General features: G+C 35.1%; 5 protein-coding genes across 5 annotated transcripts in view; 2 read left to right on the forward strand and 3 right to left on the reverse strand.

Moving 5' to 3' along the window:
* The window catches only part of LOC123014671 (valine--tRNA ligase-like), a 32,787-nt gene extending 25,781 nt beyond the window's left edge, over positions 1-7,006 (reverse strand). Inside the window, exons 1-4 of the mRNA XM_044413894.1 lie at positions 6,837-7,006; positions 6,575-6,758; positions 6,341-6,522; positions 5,145-5,618 (exon numbers count right to left, since the gene is read on the reverse strand). Coding sequence (XP_044269829.1) covers positions 5,145-5,618; positions 6,341-6,522; positions 6,575-6,758; positions 6,837-6,948 — 952 coding nt within the window. The 5' untranslated portion in view covers positions 6,949-7,006. The remainder of the gene's footprint in view (positions 1-5,144; positions 5,619-6,340; positions 6,523-6,574; positions 6,759-6,836) is intronic.
* An 11-nt stretch (positions 7,007-7,017) lies between these two features.
* LOC123014674 (prostaglandin E synthase 2) lies at positions 7,018-8,399 on the forward strand. The gene is made up of 3 exons (XM_044413896.1): positions 7,018-7,383; positions 7,435-7,832; positions 7,880-8,399. Exons 1-3 carry the CDS (start codon positions 7,090-7,092, stop codon positions 8,346-8,348), a joined length of 1,161 nt encoding a protein of 386 aa, XP_044269831.1. The 5' UTR covers positions 7,018-7,089; the 3' UTR covers positions 8,349-8,399.
* On the reverse strand, positions 7,835-10,218 carry LOC123014672. Its single transcript, XM_044413895.1, has 6 exons — positions 10,074-10,218; positions 9,874-10,023; positions 9,698-9,828; positions 9,398-9,653; positions 8,954-9,346; positions 7,835-8,540 (listed from the first exon to the last, which is right to left on the reverse strand). Exons 1-6 carry the CDS (start codon positions 10,177-10,179, stop codon positions 8,407-8,409), a joined length of 1,170 nt encoding a protein of 389 aa, XP_044269830.1. The 5' UTR covers positions 10,180-10,218; the 3' UTR covers positions 7,835-8,406.
* Positions 10,219-10,975: 757 nt separating this feature from the next.
* LOC123014536 lies at positions 10,976-14,377 on the forward strand. The gene is made up of 4 exons (XM_044413702.1): positions 10,976-11,090; positions 11,138-11,299; positions 12,822-13,580; positions 13,626-14,377. The coding sequence occupies exons 1-4, from the start codon at positions 10,988-10,990 to the stop codon at positions 13,760-13,762; spliced, it is 1,161 nt and encodes a 386-aa protein (XP_044269637.1). The 5' UTR covers positions 10,976-10,987; the 3' UTR covers positions 13,763-14,377.
* Positions 14,378-15,595: 1,218 nt separating this feature from the next.
* The window catches only part of LOC123014568, a 5,491-nt gene continuing 3,013 nt past the window's right edge, over positions 15,596-18,073 (reverse strand). Inside the window, exons 4-6 of the mRNA XM_044413744.1 lie at positions 16,627-16,882; positions 16,218-16,574; positions 15,596-16,165 (exon numbers count right to left, since the gene is read on the reverse strand). Coding sequence (XP_044269679.1) covers positions 16,047-16,165; positions 16,218-16,574; positions 16,627-16,882 — 732 coding nt within the window. The 3' untranslated portion in view covers positions 15,596-16,046. The remainder of the gene's footprint in view (positions 16,166-16,217; positions 16,575-16,626; positions 16,883-18,073) is intronic.

The following is an 18,073-nucleotide window of genomic DNA, read 5'->3' on the forward strand; positions in this document are numbered from 1 at the left end:
TTTATTAATCTTTACAAATGCAAAACACTAAAAAATTGCTACAGCTTTAAATTCTGTACTTTCTTCTTTGTAGAAGTAAGAAAAAATTTGTTCTAACTGTCTTAGTTTTTGTGTAATAAATTTTTTAAAAGTGCATGTTTTCGTCAAAAAAAAACGTCTTATTTCTAAAACTAATCGAAATCGACTAATAAAAGTTTAGCGAAAAAACATTGTTTTAAAAGGCTACATCCAAAAATGCAAAGAAACATACGATGTTTCATTTAAAAAAACACATCGTAACTTATTTTTGAGACATGCTGTATGCTTGAAAATAATTTTAGGTGATGCACTAGATTAGAATCTAACAACGACCTATACATTTTTTTTAAATTTTACCATTTAAAGGTCACTAATGGACTTTTCCAACTCGCTGGGACACCCTGTATGTTTTTTTATAATTATTTAGTAAAGGTACAAAATTTTTGCCAATAAAAACCACAAATAGCATTAAACAAAGTTACAATTTGATTCCTCTTATAATAGCCTGTAGCAAAAAAATTTTTTTTTAACAGAAATAAATAGTCAAAGTGCAAAATTCAAACTCTCATAACTTCGACATTTTTTTTTAATTATTATGGCATTTTTGTCTGGGGCGCGAGTTCTGTATTTTTTTGTTTGAGAAAATAATTGTGGATTTTCAGGCGAAATTAAGTGGAGAATTAATTCATAAAATTGAGACTGATGATCACGATTTGACTGATGAGATTGAGATGTTTTCGTTGCAAATCGCTAATGGAGACATTGAGTTCAGTGCAGCTCAGTTTTTTCCAATCGATCACACTTTATTATTTTCGGTAATCAAAACAAATAATTTGATAATGAATACACTTTTGGTTTAAGATAATTGGAGGTGTGACGACTTACATAATAATTTTAATTCAATTATCGTCGACTTTCATGTCTCAAAATTGAAATTTTTCCTGCGAGAACATAATCGCGCGTAGCACACGCACGTCTGCGTGCAATTAAAGCTCGTTCAAGGGTTGATTTATTCTTCCCTGTGCGAAGAATCACGCGATGCCCCCGATAATCGATAAAGCGTCTCAAAATAACGAAACAACCCTCTAAATGGAGTTTATCAAGTTCATACATTTTGCAAAGTTAATAAAATCCCCAACTTAACTTATCTCATTGTTTCCATGGAATACTGATGCGCTATTTTCCAGCTTCTGTAATAAAAGCTCTGCCATTTGAAATTCTAAACAGAAATGCATAGAATCATCGGCACTAGGACTGTAGACAGGCTTTTGACGGGTAATTACCCCAGACAGGAAACATAAATCTACACACCACACGAATAAAATTATAATCAACGGTATTGTCTCCTTAATGCAAACTAGGCTAGAATAAAGCCCCAAAAGAGACAACATTTAACCCCCTCTGTCTGCGAGTTAGAAAAAACACATTTTCGCCCTTTTTGCACTTCTAATGGTGCTAGAAACTCAGAAAAGTGCATAAAACGCTGTTGAGACAAGTTTGAGAAAAAAAATTCTTGAGTTTTCGAAACTGTTGAAAGTTGGAAGTCGGAAACTTGACAAAAATTAAAAAAATTAAAAATTTCAAAATCACCAAATGCACTCCTAGGGGTCCAAGAAACTTAGAAAAGCACAAAAACGTTGTAGAAAACTCACAAATGTGTATAAAATATTATAGGGTGAAGTTAATAAAAAATTAAATTTTTTGAGCGGATTTAAATTTTTGATATTTTCGACTTAATCACAAATTTTCTCGATAACTACTTATCGTAGAGCACTGATCTTTTTTGTATACGATAGAAAATTAAATTTTCTTTCCAACAGTACCAAATATAAGAAGTTATCTCGAATAAGTCCGCAGTTATTGGCATTAGACCGCTCCGCGTACCGAAAATCGCCCAAAATTTCGACAAAAATCGCAAAAATTAAAAACTTCAAAATTGTCCATTTGCACTCTTGGGGGTTCAAAAGACTTAATAAAGCATAAAAACATTTTAAAAAAGCGAAAAATAAATTTTTGAAAAATTTTGTGTAAAATATATTGAATGAAAACATTGAAATTGTTGGGGCGGTGGTGGCTTTCCAGCAGGTAGGTCCCGAGTTCGAGCCCCGGTCAAGTCGGCAATTTTTCACAAATTCAAATATAATTCAAATATAATTCAAATAAATTTCAAAAGAGGGCGGGCGCATAAGAGCGCGATCTTTAAAAACATGTGCATATGTTCTAATAAGTACCGTGCGATCAAAAAAAAAATAAATTAGAGTAGGCGGTGATTAAAGTCCTTCAGATGGCAATTCTGATTTTTGACATCAAATGTCAGCGGAAACTTTAACAAGTTTGAGTTTTATTCCTTTTTACTGAAATAATGTTCACTTTAGAGTAGAATTTTTTTATTGCTGTACAAGAGGAAAACGGTGGATGGGCATTTTCACTTTCAGTTTGTGTGGAAAATTTCCAGCCCAGATTCCCAGCCAATGTGTTGCCAACTGTAGAATTAAATCGACGCCTACTTTAATTTATTTTTTATTTGATCTCACGGTATAAGACAGAAAGCGCACAATACCACTAAAATAAGCACCAATAGATGGCGGGCATATAAGAGCGCGAACTTTAAAGCAAGTATCTACAAAAGTGAAAATAGTGTAAAAAGTTAATAGTAAAATAAGTAAAAGGTAAGTTTAAAGTAAAATAAATGAAAGGTAAGTTTTGCATTAAAAATTAAGATTTTTTTTTAAATTAATTATTGTTATTATTAACATAGGTCCGCAAAGTAACAATATTTTTTAACACCCTGTACAATTATAAATAAGTGCGCATTTACATAGATAAACACCCCCTATCTTTTCTGCGCCACTGGTCTTCAATTAATTTTGAGTAATAATAATAGAATTATTCTAAATCTAAGACATGTTCTAAAACACTAGTTTTTAAGGGAGGGGGGGGGGGGGTTAACAATTTTTAATTTTTTTTTATTTTGCAAATTGCGGCAAAACTGTACCTCAGTGAAGTAATGTTTTGACTTAAATCTAAGTAAAATGTTCCGGGGAATCGATTGGCGTCAATTAAACTGCAAAATTCGTAGTAGTTTTGAAGTTATAGTCGGATTTAAATTCTCGATATTTTTGACTTTATCAGAAATTTTCTCGATAACTATTCGTCGTAGAGCACTGAACTTTTTAATATATCATTGAAAATTCAATTTTCTATCCAACAGTATCAAATATAAGAGGTTATCTTCAATAAGTCCGGAGTTATTGCCATTAGACCACTCCGGGTGCCAAAAATCGACCAAAATTTCGACAAAAATCAAAAAAAAAAATAACTTTAAAATTGTTCCATTTAACGTTTTTTACATTTCTAGAGGTCTTAAAGACTCAAATAAGTGCATAAAATGTTATTGGGTCAAGTTTCAAAAATTTTGAATTTTTTGAGTTTTTGAAGGTGAGCGGTAGTAAAATCGTAAAAATAGTCAATTTACTAAAAATCGTAAAAACGGTTGAAATATGGTTTTCTAGACGTAAAATTACTCGCTGAACACGATTCAACTAGTTAGAATACTCTACGATGCATAGTTTTTGAGATATTGAGTAATAAAGTTAAGAATAAAGCTAAAAGTAAAAGCACTATATCCGATTTTGACCAAAAATCAACAATTTTTTATTCTTATGAAAAACTAGTACTATATGTAAAATTAACCGGAGAATACGCCTGAATAAACTGTTTTGACCTAGGACTCATAGTTTTTGAGATATGAATTTTTTTTTGAAAAAACTAAAAATGGCTCTGTACCCGGAACCATAACCCGGAGCGACTTTCGGTTTGCGCCAGTAAATAGATAATTTTAAGCTAATTTTAATGGTTTTTAGCCTTTTGCTCTAAGTTCTATAGTTTCGTAGAGAAACACGTTTAAAGTTTCACAATTTTGACAATTTTCACTTTTTGAACGGCGATTACGGCCAAACTATTAGACTTAGAGCAAAAAGTTTAACTCCATCGTAATCAGCGTAAGAAAATCTATCGACTGAGGCCAAAYCCAAGTCGATATCTCGCAAAAAAAAATTGAATTTCTAAACGCCGATTACGTCGAAACTAAAGGAGATAGCGCAAAATGCTTGGTAAATTCGTAATTAGTGCGTCAAAATCTATCGGATAAGATAGGTTTAAATRGAATCTGAGACATGTTCAAAAACACTAGTTTTTAAGGGGGGGTGTTAATAAATTTTTACTTTTTTTATTTTAAATTGCGAAAAACTGTATCTCAATGATACAATATTTTGACCTAAATATATGTAAAATGTTCCGGGGAATCGATTGGCGTCAAGAAAACTGCAAAATTCGTAATAGTTTTTAAGTTATAGACGTATTTAAATTTTTGATATTTTTGACTTAATCACAAATTTTCTCGATAACTATTTATCGTAGAGCACTGATCTTTTTTATATATAATAATAAATTTAATTTTCTTTCCAACGGTACCAAATATAAGAAGTTATCTCCAATAAGTCCGGAATTATTGCCATTAGACCGCTCCGGGTGCCAAAAATCCACCAAAATCTCGACAAAAATCAAGAGGAGATTGCGCAAAATGCTTGTCAAATTCGTAATCAGCGCGGATAAGATAGGTTTAAAATGAATCTGAGACACGTTCAAAAATGCCTATTTTTAAATTTTTCACTCATTTTTATTTTGTTAATTCCGGCTCAAGTGTATTAAAAACGATTTATGTTTTGTACTATTCCCATGTAAAATGTTCCTGAAAGTCGATTAGTGTCGCGAACACCGCAAAATTCTTGATAATTTAGAAGTTATTGTCGAATTAATATTTTTCCTCTTTTTGACTTTACCAGCGATTTTCTCAATAACTGTTTATCGCAGAACTATAATCTTGTTTTTATAAAATAGGAAACTGAAAGTACTTTCCAAAGGTACCAAACATAAAACAGTTATCAGAATATTTTCAAAGTTATGAGCTGAAATCGCCGAAAACTTTGACAAAAATCGAAAAAATTAAAAACTTCAAAATTGACAAAATCAACTCCCAAGTCTCAGAAAAGTAGATAATACGTTATTATGTCTAGTTCGGTAGCGAATTTCTCAATAAAACCAAATTCGATTTTTTAATAACCCACCAGTCCCAAACTCCGGATCGACAAAATCGTCGCAAATGACCGGAATTTTCTCCTTCCTGAAAGGATGCCATAAATAGCGCCCAACAAATCGACTATATCGTCCATCTCGGGGGTTCACCGCCACCGCCACGTCCCCCAACATGGTCTCCGGCCGCGTTGTGGCCACCACGAGTTCCTCATCCGAATCGCAAACTTTGTAAGCAAATCGCGTCAAAGTCCCAAACTCGACGGGTTTCTCACAGTTGGGCACTGCGATCTTGGTGGCTTTGGGGACCTCCACGTGGTCCACCTCGATGTCGGAAATGGCCGATTGGAGACTACACGACCAATTCACCAAGTGGTCGGCGCGGTAAATCAGCCCCGAGTCGAACAATTTGACGAAAGCTTCGGCGACGGCTTGCGACTGTCTCGGATCCATGGTGAAAACTCTGCGGGGCCAATCGAGACTAGCCCCCAATCGCCGCAACTGACTTTCTGTAACAAATGAGATTAATTCCATTAAGCAAATTGTTCGGACAAATTCAAATTTGTTCTTTTTGCTAAAACTGATCTTCCAAGTAAAACAAGTCTTGCAGAATGTAGTTTTCAGTCAATTGAATCGAGTTCCGAGGACGATAAAGTGTTTATTATTGAGAAATAAACTAGTCAAGAACAAAATTTTGTTCCAAGTGGTGCATTTCTTTGCTTTGAACAAACGCAATAAAACGATCATGTTGTGGGTTACACCCTGCGGTGCGGCCCGGCTTGTCATAAATCATGCTCCAGGTACAGTGTAACTTGAAATTATGTGTATTATTGGTTGCCTACTTTCAATTTTTGCTTTATATCAAAGAATCAAGAACAATTATCAAATTCGCATTATAACAGGGATCTGTATTTTTAAATTACCTATAAAATGTTTTTTTTTTTAATTCAATACGGTATACCGTTATCAAAAATCTTAATAATTAAGATTTTCACATTTTATTCAATAAAAAAATATCTATTAACTTATTTAAAGCGGGAATATTATCCGGATCTGTATTTACCTTTAAGGAAACACTACAAACATCAAGAAACTCTTCAAGTCTAAATTTGCGGCTAAATACAATGAAATAAATTTACATGTAACAGGTATACGCCAGCTTTCAGGGGGTCTGGAGCCTTAAGAACCCACGTAATGGAACTACGGGGGCTCTAATCACCCCAACACAAACCTATCACAGCTTCTTTCTCCTCCTTCCACTCCCAGACACGGGCCTGGAAAGCCCCCCGGTCGATATCGTGTCTACTTTGGCGCTTCTCGGTCCAGAGGAGCTTCTCCACGACCACTTGGGTGGCGATTCCTGCGTGGTCGATCCCCGGCACCCAGACACAATCAACCCCTTCCATACGTTTCCTAAATAATTGTCAATTATTTTTCTCAAATAATTGAAAATTTCCCCCAATACCAGCGCATAATCACGTCTTGAACAGTCGCAGTCAAAGCGTGCCCCAAATGGAGACTCCCCGTGATATTCGGTGGGGGCAAAATCATACTAAACTTCTTCCCAGACTTGACTTTCGGTTTAAAATAATCACAACACTCGAATTCTTCTGATTCCACCGTCGCCGGCTTGTAGGCCTCCCCCAGGTCTGAAAATTAAAATTAAATCACCCGCCATGAACCGCGACCTCTACCAGCCATCACTCCTAACAAACTTGTAAACATACCGGCCTTCCTAGATTCACTGTAAAATCGCCCAAAAACGACACACCTCACACGCAAAAAATGTCTACAAGGAAAAAAATCTCTCCCGTGGAGAGACCACACAAAAAAACTCATTTTTACCCAATTCCCACGCCACACGGGTCAAAAAAGCCACAATTGACCCCACCACAAGAGGGCGTTGTTTTTGACAACTTTGACATTTCAATCACAATTTCACCCGTGAAAAAACAAGGTTAGGGTGCACTTCACGAAAAAATGTCTTTATTTTCACACGGGTTGAGAAGACACGGCCGTGATTTTCTTAGATTGGGTCAGAGTGGTTTGAATTTTGTTGGTGTTTGGGGTGGTGGTGTGACATTTCGTAATTACACGACACGAAGGAGTTTGAAAGGGGTGTTCAAATTGGGGCTTGCCGGGGTCACTGTCGGGGCTCTAGTGGGGACTGGGTATTCCATTCATAAGATGAACCAACCTCGGGGGCACATAATCAACGAGGAGACCGCAATACCGGTCCTGGGAGAGTTACCAAAAGTGGCCCCAAGTCGCCAGGTTTTGTTACTTGAAATTTGCTAAAATTGTGTGATTGACGTTGTTTTTCAGGTGCGGTTTCCTCAAGACCGGTCCGGCCTTAAACTAACACTGTATCAATACCAAACTTGTCCGTTTTGTTGCAAAGTTCGAGCTTTTTTGGACTATTATGGTATTTCGTATGATGTAGTTGAAGTAGACCCGGTTTTGCGCCAATCAATCAAGTGGTCACCGTACAAAAAAGTCCCCATTTTAGTAGCCGAATTGCCTCAGGGCTACCAACCTTTAAACGACAGTTCCATGATCATTTCTGCCCTATCAACATACATAAAAGACAGGAAGGGTTTACGCGAGACCGTCAAATGTTACCCCCATATCACTTACGTGGACGAGGACGGTAGCAAGAAAAGTGAAATTATGAACAAGTACTTTCTAGTATTAGGAGAGAATAAAATTTCAAAGGAAATTAAGTAATTGTCACGATTTATTTTTCAATTTGTTTATAATTTTTTTACAGTGAAGAGCGACAATGGCGGAAGTGGGTAGACGAAGTCTTCGTCCACGTCCTCTCCCCCAACGTTTACAGGACTCGAGAAGAGGCCTTCGAAGCCTTCAACTGGTTCTCAGAAGTGGGCGAATGGGAGAAAAACTTCCCCTCATGGGAACGCAATCTTATCATTGTCGTGGGGGCCTCCGCCATGTATTTAATCGGTAAAAGACTGAAGAAAAAATATAGTTTGAAAAACGACGTCCGGGAAAGTTTTTACGACAATTGCAACTTTTGGATGAAGTCAATTCACGCAAAAGGGACGAAATTCATGGGGGGCGAAAGACCAAACTTGGCCGATTTGGCCGTTTATGGGGTTTTGTGCAGTATTGAAGGGTGTCAGGCGTTCAAGGACATTCTAAAACATACGAAAATCGCCGATTGGTACTATCCAATGAAGGACGCGGTTAATAGCCACGAGGGGGCCCAATTTGTTTAATTCTAATTTATTGTAGAGAATTGGTTTTTAAATAAAATTGTTTTATTGAGAGTTTTATTTATGGTAAGACCAACATTCCGTTAGGGGCCCCACACGGGATCTGGCGGTAGCTGAGGGAGAAGCCCCGATTGGCCACATCGGACACGTCGTTTTCGTCTGTTACCACAGTCAAAACAAACGGCTTAGAGGAACCTAAAAAAATTCAAAGAGAGTTATGCAACATATAATACACCACAATTTTTTAATTATTAAACATTTAAACCAAACTAGTTTTAATAATTGCTTGTCTATAAACACAACTGTAATTTGTATAAGCTAAATAAAACACGTATACATTTTTTTAACAAAAAAATTAATTAATACGTTATGCAACACATTGTTGAGAGTGATAGGTATGCAACACACAATACACGACATTAATTATTTTAATTAATATTTTTAAATAATGGAAGCAAACCAGTTTGAGGATAATTTTATCGTAATTTTAAGACCTGAGGCAAAATAAAATTACATATTTTTTTACAAAATTAAAAAGTAATTATGCAACACATTATACAGTCATCAGTCAAATTTTGACCATAATTCTAAATAAGTATTTTACTCACTGATAACGGTGGGTAGTTGGTTCCCACAGAACCTATCCGCCCCTACTGTGGTCCCATTGGCATAAATCGGGTTTGGGATGACCACAAAATCGGTGTCACACATGGTACCAATGACGGGAAATCCGGGTAATCCCACACTGGAGGCATCCGTGAAAGCTGTGTCATTACTTACGGTAAAAGACGTGTCATCGGGCCCTTGACTCCACTCTATTGCACAATACCCCGGTTGCATTTGCACACAAACCCCATAGTTTTCATTGGCCAATTGTCTAGTCCCTGGTCTTGTCATATTCATTGGGTTTATGACCAAGCCCCCACTCAGTGTGGTACCGTAATTGAAACTGTTAACGGTACCTGAGAGTGCGGTGTAGTACATGAGACACCCTGTGGGGGCTAAAAATTTCATTAAATTGATAAATTCACAAAAAAAATCTTGTGTAATACCAAGACTGGGGCAATCACACGCCAATTGTGTAATTTTAATGTTCCAAGAGCGGGCAAAACTCCTCAAAGCCCCCGTTACAATCATCAAAATAATGTCACTATCGCCATTAAAGTTGATATAAACGTGTTGGCCACTATTTTCGCCGCAAATTACCGGCAAATTGGAGGCCCCACCTGAGATAATCAGCGAGTCGGTAATACAGTTACCGTTACCATCAGGTTGGGCCAGGTTTAGGTTGAGGAAGTCGAGACGCACCTACTCCAAATAACGATAAATCGTATTTTAGGCCAATTACATACCTGACAAATATCCGAGTTGCATTTTTTGATGGTAAATGTGCACGAGCTTGAGTTGGAAACCGTGTTGGGGAATCCCGGGTTTGTGAAATACGTGTTGTTGTAACTCGAGTTACCGCCGCAAGTACCTTGAACTTTTATAGGCTCAAATTAAGTGTGAAATGTTATTGGATTATTACATATGCAGCAAGTACCGATTCCATTAGCACAACTCCCAGAACCAACACCTCCGAGATTGTGACATTCCCATTTCGTGTAGCAAGTCCCGGAGTATCCCTCTAAAGAGCTGCAAACTGTATTTGGGAATCTTACAACTCCCACAGGCCAAACTGGAATTACAATTATTAATTTGGTGATGTTCATTGGGTGCAATTCTTACATTTGGCGTTCCTGAAGTTGATGGATACTGGTTGATCGATTTTGGATAAAATTGGTTGAAAATAAAACAATAAGAGAAAAGTTGAGAAGATTGAAACAGACTTCATGACTCTAATTTAGTTTCAAATGACATTTTTTGATGGTGTTGGTGAAGGTACCTCGGTTTTGAGGTGTTAATGAGTGCGCAAATAGCTTTTTGGGAACGTAACTGTGATTTAATAGTGTGGATTATTATTAGTTTCTAGTTTTAAAATTAGGTCACAAATGCAAAGTTTTTAGCAAAAGAAAGTAATTTTAAAAACTAAAAATTAGAAAAGAGTCCTAAATACCTTCCATAACATTTTTTAAAATTATATTGTTTTATACAGGGTGCGCCAGAAAAAAATGCCAAGTAAGGTAAGATACCAGGAACGTGGAAAAATGTTAAAAAATTCTATTTATAAAAATTTCGAAGTTATCAGAGTTTTAATTTTGCACTTTGACTCCATTTATTTCTGTTGTAAAAATAATTTTATTGCATGTTATTAGAAGAGGAAACAAGGAAGCTGTATCCTAAATTGTTTAATGTTATTTGTGGTTTTTATTGTCAAAATTTTTGTACCTTTACTGAATAATTATAAAAAAAAACATATACAAGATTGTCATCATTAAATAGATATAATGACAAATGTCAAAAAATAAATGTCAATTTTTTTGACAGATAGAATTTTCTTGGTATTTTATCTTACTTGAAATTTATCTCTGAGGCGCGAGTTCTGGCACATCCTGTATTTTTTTTATATGCAGTAACTTAAAAATTTCGCACCACTTTCATAATCAATTTAACTGTAATATCACCGAAATTTTGTTTACTTAACATAAACTTTTGCTCTACATTTTGTAAAAATGCCTCAGTCAAAAGAAGTAACCGTGAAAATGCATTTCAACCATTATTTTAGCAAATTCTTTTTACTTTGTGTTTTTTTCATAGTGGAATTCGAATCTAAGATTGCGGATGTGAGCAACAGGCACTCAAAATGTGAGTTTTTTTCCCAAAAACTTGATTTTCTTGTAATTTTCGTTAAGTTTTTCCGCTTGATTGGGGCATTGGTTTGGTCAGATTTGAGAATTCGGTGTGTGGGGGCGATGACGGTTTCGAAGGCACTTGCTACACCAGAAGACAATGTAAGGAAATAGGCGGAGTTGGGGCAGGACCATGTGCTAAAGGAATTGGAGTTTGTTGCATAAGTAAGTTTCAAAAACTAGATAAAAATGAAAAAATCCTGCACTAAAAAATGAGCGGAGCTGACAAAAGTAAAACACATTTGAATTTGACCATTTATTTCACAGTTTTCTCGTAATTAAAAAAAAAATGTTTTTGAAAATTTAGAGTATTACAGGTTACTGTAATACTATGTTTTCTGATTTGACATAAAGCTGGTAGTTGTCTTTAGTTACAGGTTACTGTAATATTTAAATTTTTTTCAACACAAAATTTCAGTTTTGATTGACGATATTTCACTCAACAAAGTAAAAAAACCGCAAAAATTGGTAAAAAAGTACATTTTGTTAAAAACAAACCGAAAATATATCAAATTATGCCAAAACTTGTTATTTTTGCATTTTTAGAGTGTTTCAGGGCGTTTTTTAAAATACATTCAAATTCTTGCTAAAACTGGCTAAAAAATTACCAAATTAGATTGAAATTGATATCATTTTAGGGTGTTTCGTTCGATTTAGTTCGTTTTTGAAGCAGAGACTCACTTATTTTGCAGGATATTGTCAAAATATGCTTAAACACAACAAAAATAAATTTAAATTGATATTATTTCTTTCGTTTCATTCGATTGAGCTCAGTTTGGGTGAGATTTTGTTTAAAAAAAAAAATAGGACGAAAAATACAAAATATGGTCGAAAATGGTGTAAGTTGCAAGATTTTGCTAAAACAAACCAAAAAAAACATCAAATTAAGTCATTATTTTTGCTTTGATCAAGTATTTCAGCATGTTTTTCAAGTAAAAACGTAAATATCCGGTGACTGTAAATGATTGAAAATTTAATTTGGCAACCTTGACTTTCAAATTCAAACGTCAAACTTTTATAGGAAATTGTCATTCATTTCCGACGGGTGACTGCTGATTTAACCGTCATCTGAAACATTCTGATATAAACAAATTTAGGATTACCACTAGTTCAGTGTTGCCAATAGATTTTTTTGTCACCCAGTACTTCGCAAAATTTAATTAAAAACTAGCCAAAAAATTATAGAATTAGACTAAATGAAATAGTGTTATAACCTTTTTTCATATTAATGTGCATCAAGTAGGTTGTAGAAGTTTAAATGCATCTTCAATTTAAAGGCCGATTCACACAAAAAGTCATTAATGTCATTCAGAACAAATTTAATCACATCAATAATTACGAAAATCTTTATGTTTGCCATTAATTAATTATTTTAGCTACCTGGGATGCACAAAATAATTTGTAGGGAAGATTGAGGTTGGGATTGTTTGAATTTTTGCATGGTTGCCACCTTAAAATGATCCCTTTCTACGACTACTTCGATGCATCTATTTTTAAATTTTTCGAACGTTTAAGCACATTTTTGGGCAGATTTGTGAGATTTATGTGAATGTGAATCTTCGACAGTGTTAAAAAATTTAAATCATAATATAATCTAGTAATCTGGCGAAAATAGGTGTAAATCTGGTAACTTTTCAGCTCCGATCTGGTGAATTTAATTGTTTTGAGCAGCCAACCCTGTTTTCAGTTCAAATAACTTGTGGGGGCTCCTCCTCGTACAACAACACCTACTTCACTAGCCCCAACTTCCCCGCCCCTTACACCGGCGGCTCCACCTGCACCGTCACCATCCCCAAATGCAGCCCCGAGATCTGCCAAATCCGCATCGACTTCCTCACTTTCTCCCTCGCCCAACCCGACGGCAACGGCACTTGCACCACCGACGCCTTCTACGTCATCGGCGGCGCCTCCAACGTCCCTGTTTTATGCGGCGAAAACAGCGGCCAACACATCTACGTCGACTTCAACGGCGACAGCGACATCCAACTGGTCCTCAACACCAACGCCGCCGCCGCCACCGCCTCCAGAGCGTGGAATTTCAAAATCACGCAAATCGGGTGCGACTGCCCCACGAAAGCCCCCACCGGGTGTCTCCAGTACTACACCGCGTTGAGTGGCACCGTCAGGAGCTTCAATTACGGCACCACGGGGCCCCAAACAGGCACCAGGCAGTTGGCCAACGAGAATTATGGGGTTTGTGTGGAGATGCAGCCAGGGTACTGCTCCATCACGTGGAGCACCTCTCCGGGGGACATGTATGCGTTCACGGTGACGGGGAACACCAATCAGGCGGTGGGGAATGGCACCATTGGGCCCCCTTCGGCGCTCTCCAATGGGAACTGCACCACGGATTTTGTGGTTATACCAAATCCCAGTTACGTGAACTCGAGTCTTGTGGGGCCCAACACTGATAGGTTTTGCGGAAATGGGTTCAATTCAGTCACAAGTGAGTCACTTATTTGGTTAATTATTTATTTAATTTTGATTGTAGCTTCGTCGAAACCATTTGTGTTGACTGTGGTGACCGATGGTACCGATGTTTCACCCATTGATGAGGCCAATCGGGGATTTTCCCTCATGTATATGCAGAACCAATGCTCAGGGACTGGTACTTTATTCGGAAAATGAGCAGTGTTGCCAGGTGTGGTGAAATTTCACCAGATCTGGTGATTTTCATGTTAGTTTAAATTCTAACATCTGGTGATTTTTTGGGAATGTAAAAAACTGTTTTTCGTGCATTTTCTGCGTTTTTAACCGGAAAATTGATTATTTCGTCAAGTTGGTTAAAAATAGTTCTGTTTTTTTACAATATTGTACTGACTGGATCAAAAATCACAATTTATTTTTGTCTTTTTCGAATACTTTTTCAGAAACACAATTTTTCGGAAAATTTCGTTAAAAACAATCCCAAAATCCAACAAATTCGGCCAAAAACGGCCTTATTTTTGCCCTTTTCAAATGTTTACGCACGTTTTTGAGATTAAAATTTCGTTGAAGCAGGCAAAAAATTACAAAATTAAATCGAAATTGATGTTATTTTTAGCTTGTTTTGATCGAACTACTTTGTTTTTGGGCCAGAAACTCATTTATTTTGCAAAATCTTATCCAAACACGGCTAAAAATCACAACTGATATTTTTTTTTTTTTTGTATCACTCAATTTACCGTTTTTTGAGCAAAATTAATACAAAAATAAGACGAGAAACCACAAAATTTGGTCGACAATTTTTTTGTACTAAAATCTCAGTTTTTTTGCAAAATTTTGCTAAAACAAACCAAAAAATCAACAAGTTATGTCAAAAATTACATTATTTTTTGCATTTCAGCACGTTTTTCAGCTATAAACGCAATTATTTGGTAAAATTTTCTTAAAAACAGGCCAAAAAATCACAGAATTAGGCAAGAAATAATGTCACTTTGACTTTACCTAATTCTTAGGCTTTATTTTGATTATTTCGTCAAATATTCTCAGAAAAAAACAAAAAATCCCTATATGGGTTAAATAATAGTTCTATTCGTTTTTACGAGATTTTACTAAACAGAATTGAAAATGACAATTTATTTTTGTTTTTTTTTTTAATGCTTCTTCGACTAGAAACACAATTATTTCGCAAAAATTCGTTAAAAACAAGTTAAAGATTCAACGAAAAAACCATAAACAGCATTGTCTTTGCCCTCTTAGAGTTTCTGAGATAAAAACAAAAAAAAAATTGTTTAAAAAAGCAAAAAAAAAATTAAATCGAAATTGATGTTATTTTTAGCTTGTTTTGGTCGAATTACTTTGCTTTTGAGTCAGAAACTCATTTATTTTGCAAAATCTTGTCCAAACACGCCTAAAAATCACAAAAATAATTAATATTGATCTTATTTTGTTTGTTTCTCTCGATTTAACTAATTTTTGAGCAAAATAAGACAAAATAAACCGTGAATGTTTTTTGTACTACAGTTTCAGGGTTTTTGCGTGATTGGCTAAAACGAACTAAAAAATCAACAAATTAAGTGAAAAATTACATTAATTTTGCATTTTTTGAGATTTTAGCACTTTTTTTAGCTAGAAACACAATTATTTCGCAAAATTTTGTTCATAACAACCCAAAAAAAACACAGAATTAGACCAAAAATGATATAATTTTTTCCTTTTTCGGAAGTTCAAGCAGATTTTTAAGCTGAAAAAAATCACTAAATTGTTATAAAAAAAGATTATATTATTATAACATGATTTTTGCTTCAAATTTTCTCGAAGAAAAAAATAATCGAAAACCACAAATTGATTAAAAATAGTTCTATTTGTTTTTTACAAGATTTATTACTAAACAAAGTCGAAAATTGACAACTAATTTTTGTTTTTTCGAATGCGTTTTCAGCTAGAAACACAATTATTTTGCAAAATTTTGTCAAAAACGAGCCACAAATTCAACAAAATAGCCCAAAAGCGGCGTTTTTTGTTTTTTCCGAGTATTTCAGGATGTTTTTGAGAGATAAAAACACAAAAAGTTACAAAATTAAATCGAAATTGATATCATAAAAATTAAGACAAAATAAAGCCGAGAAACTACAAAATTTGTCCGAAAATGCTTTTAAGCACGTTTTCTAAAACCTCGGGTTTGTCACTAGATTTCGCTAAGACAAACTAAAAAATCAAGAAACTAAGTCTAAAATTATATTATTTTTTCTAGCGTTTTAGCTGTTTTTCAGCCAGAAACGCAATCATTTCGCAAAATTTTGTTGAAAAATCACAAAATTAGGCCGAAAAGCATGTCATTTTTGCTTTTTTCAAAAGTTTAAGCAGATGTTTAAGCGTTTTTTTGCGAGATTTTATCATACAAATCGTAATTTGGTGTAAATTTGGCAAATATTTCAACTCGGATCTGGTGAATTTCATTTTTTGATCTGGCAACACTGAAAATGAGCACTTAAGTCGTGATTGTTGAACACCTCCTTTGCATAAAATTCAACGAAAATCCTCTGTTTTGTGTGTCATTTATTTCATTCCCGTTTGTGACAACCGTTAAAACGAACGGTTTTGAGCTTGCTAAAAGGGAATTTATTTTTAAAAGTGTCACACCAATTAGCACCAAACGTACTAACAACCGACGGAAAAGCGGTACCACAGAACCGATCCGAATTGACTGGAGTACCATTAACGTACGAAGGGTCCGGAATCACAACAAAATCGGAATTACAGTCCGATCCGGTCAAACTCACCATTCCTAAAGCACCCAAATCCCCGGAAACTACAAAAGAATTACCCGACGTCGCGCTCCATTCAATGGAGCAGTACCCCGGAACCATGGCGATACAAACCCCGTAGTTCTCGTTTACTAGTTCACGGGTACCCGGAAGTCCGGTATTTGGGTCAATTTCGTTGGTGGAAGTACCATAATTGAAACTGTTGACGGTACCAGAGAGCGATGTGTAGTACATTAGACACCCAATGGGGGCTAAAACCGTACCAAATTTAATTAATTTAAACAAATTTTCGTCCCTGTAAACCTCTAGTGGGGCAATCGCAGGCGATTTGAGTGATCAAAAAATTCCAATTCCGCCCTATACTGTCCCCACTTGATGTCATAACAGTGAGCTGAATGGTGTTATTGCCGTTAAAATCGACATAAACGTGTTGACCGGTGTTTTCGCCGCAAATGACGGGCACAGGGGCTGCGCCCCCTGTGATAGTCAGAGCGTCGGTATCGCAAACGCCTTGTGGGTTCGGTTGGGCCAGATTTAAGTTGAGGAAGTCAATACGGACCTGGAAACCCCCACCTAACCTTCAGTGTGTTTTGTAAAAAGACAAAAAAAGAAAAATGACAAGTAAGATAAGATACCAGGAGCGTTAAAAAAAATGGTTAAAAAATCTGTCAAAAAATTTTGACATTTATATTTTGACATTTGACATTTTTTATAATTTACAATTATTTTTCCAACAGTGCAAAATTTAAATCTCATAACTTCGAAATTTTTAAAGATAGAGTTTTTTTTAACATTTTTTCATATTCTTAGTATCTCATTTTACTTGGCATTTTTCTTTTTTTTTTGTCTTTTTACAAAACACCCTGTTTTTAACAAAAGTTTTCACTACGGAGAACTAAATACTAGGAGACGGAACGACATACAAAATCTCTTGAACTTGATGTTTTCCTCAAATTTTCTCGAAGAAAAAATAATTGAAAACCACCAAATTGGTTAAAGATAGTTCTATTTGTTTTTTACAAGATACTACTAAACAGAGTTGAAAATTGACATCTTATTTTTGTTTTTTTTTCAAATGCTAGAAATACAATTATTTTGCAAAATTTTGTCAAAAAGAAACTACAAATTCATTCGCCACTAAAAATGGCGTTTTTGCCTCTTAAAACGAGCTTGATTTTTTCGTCAAATTTTCCCGAAGAAAAAATAATCGAAAACTAACAAATTGGTTAAAAATAGTTCTATTTGTTTTTTACAAGTTATTACTAAACAGAGTCGAAAATTGACAACTTATTTTTTTTTTCGAATGCTTTTTCAGCTAGAAACACAATTATTTTGCAACATTTTGTCAAAAACAAGCCACAAATTCAACCAAATAGCGTGTTTGTATTGTTTAAAGATGTATTTGAGAGATAAAAACACAAAAAATTCGAAATATTGCATTGAGACAGGCTAAAAAATTACAAAATTAAATCGAAATTGATATCATTTTTTAGCATGTTTTGCCCGATTTACTTCGTTTTTGAACTAGAGGTTCATTTATTTTGCAACATCTTATTCAAACACGCCTAAAATCACAAAAAGGATTGATATTGATGTTATTTTTTTTTATTTCACTCGATTTAAGTGGTTTTTGAGCAAAATTTGGCCTAAAATGCTTTTAAGCACGTTTTTTAAAACCTCAGGTTTTTTGCTAGATTTCGCTAAAACAAACTAAAAAAATCAATAAATAATTATATCATTTTTTCGACCT

This window comes from Tribolium madens, unplaced genomic scaffold (assembly GCF_015345945.1).
Source record: "Tribolium madens isolate multiple individuals breed KSU strain unplaced genomic scaffold, Tmad_KSU_1.1 Scaffold_97;HRSCAF=244;Tcas5.2_LG3a, whole genome shotgun sequence".
NCBI classification, from domain to species: Eukaryota; Metazoa; Arthropoda; class Insecta; order Coleoptera; family Tenebrionidae; genus Tribolium; species Tribolium madens.

Coding starts and splice junctions, on each gene's coding strand:
- LOC123014536 (XM_044413702.1), top strand. CDS start 10,988: ATGCATTTCAACCATTATTTTAGCAAATTCTTTTTACTTTGTGTTTTT. Junction 11,091..11,137: donor GAGCAACAGGCACTCAAAAT/GTGAGTTTTTTT, acceptor ATTTTCGTTAAG/TTTTTCCGCTTGATTGGGGC. Junction 13,581..13,625: donor TGGGTTCAATTCAGTCACAA/GTGAGTCACTTA, acceptor TTTTGATTGTAG/CTTCGTCGAAACCATTTGTG.
- LOC123014672 (XM_044413895.1), bottom strand. CDS start 10,179: ATGAAGTCTGTTTCAATCTTCTCAACTTTTCTCTTATTGTTTTATTTT. Junction 9,829..9,873: donor AATCGGTACTTGCTGCATAT/GTAATAATCCAA, acceptor AGCCTATAAAAG/TTCAAGGTACTTGCGGCGGT. Junction 9,347..9,397: donor GTGTGATTGCCCCAGTCTTG/GTATTACACAAG, acceptor TGAAATTTTTAG/CCCCCACAGGGTGTCTCATG.
- LOC123014674 (XM_044413896.1), top strand. CDS start 7,090: ATGTCTTTATTTTCACACGGGTTGAGAAGACACGGCCGTGATTTTCTT. Junction 7,384..7,434: donor AAGTGGCCCCAAGTCGCCAG/GTTTTGTTACTT, acceptor GTTGTTTTTCAG/GTGCGGTTTCCTCAAGACCG. Junction 7,833..7,879: donor AAAATTTCAAAGGAAATTAA/GTAATTGTCACG, acceptor ATTTTTTTACAG/TGAAGAGCGACAATGGCGGA.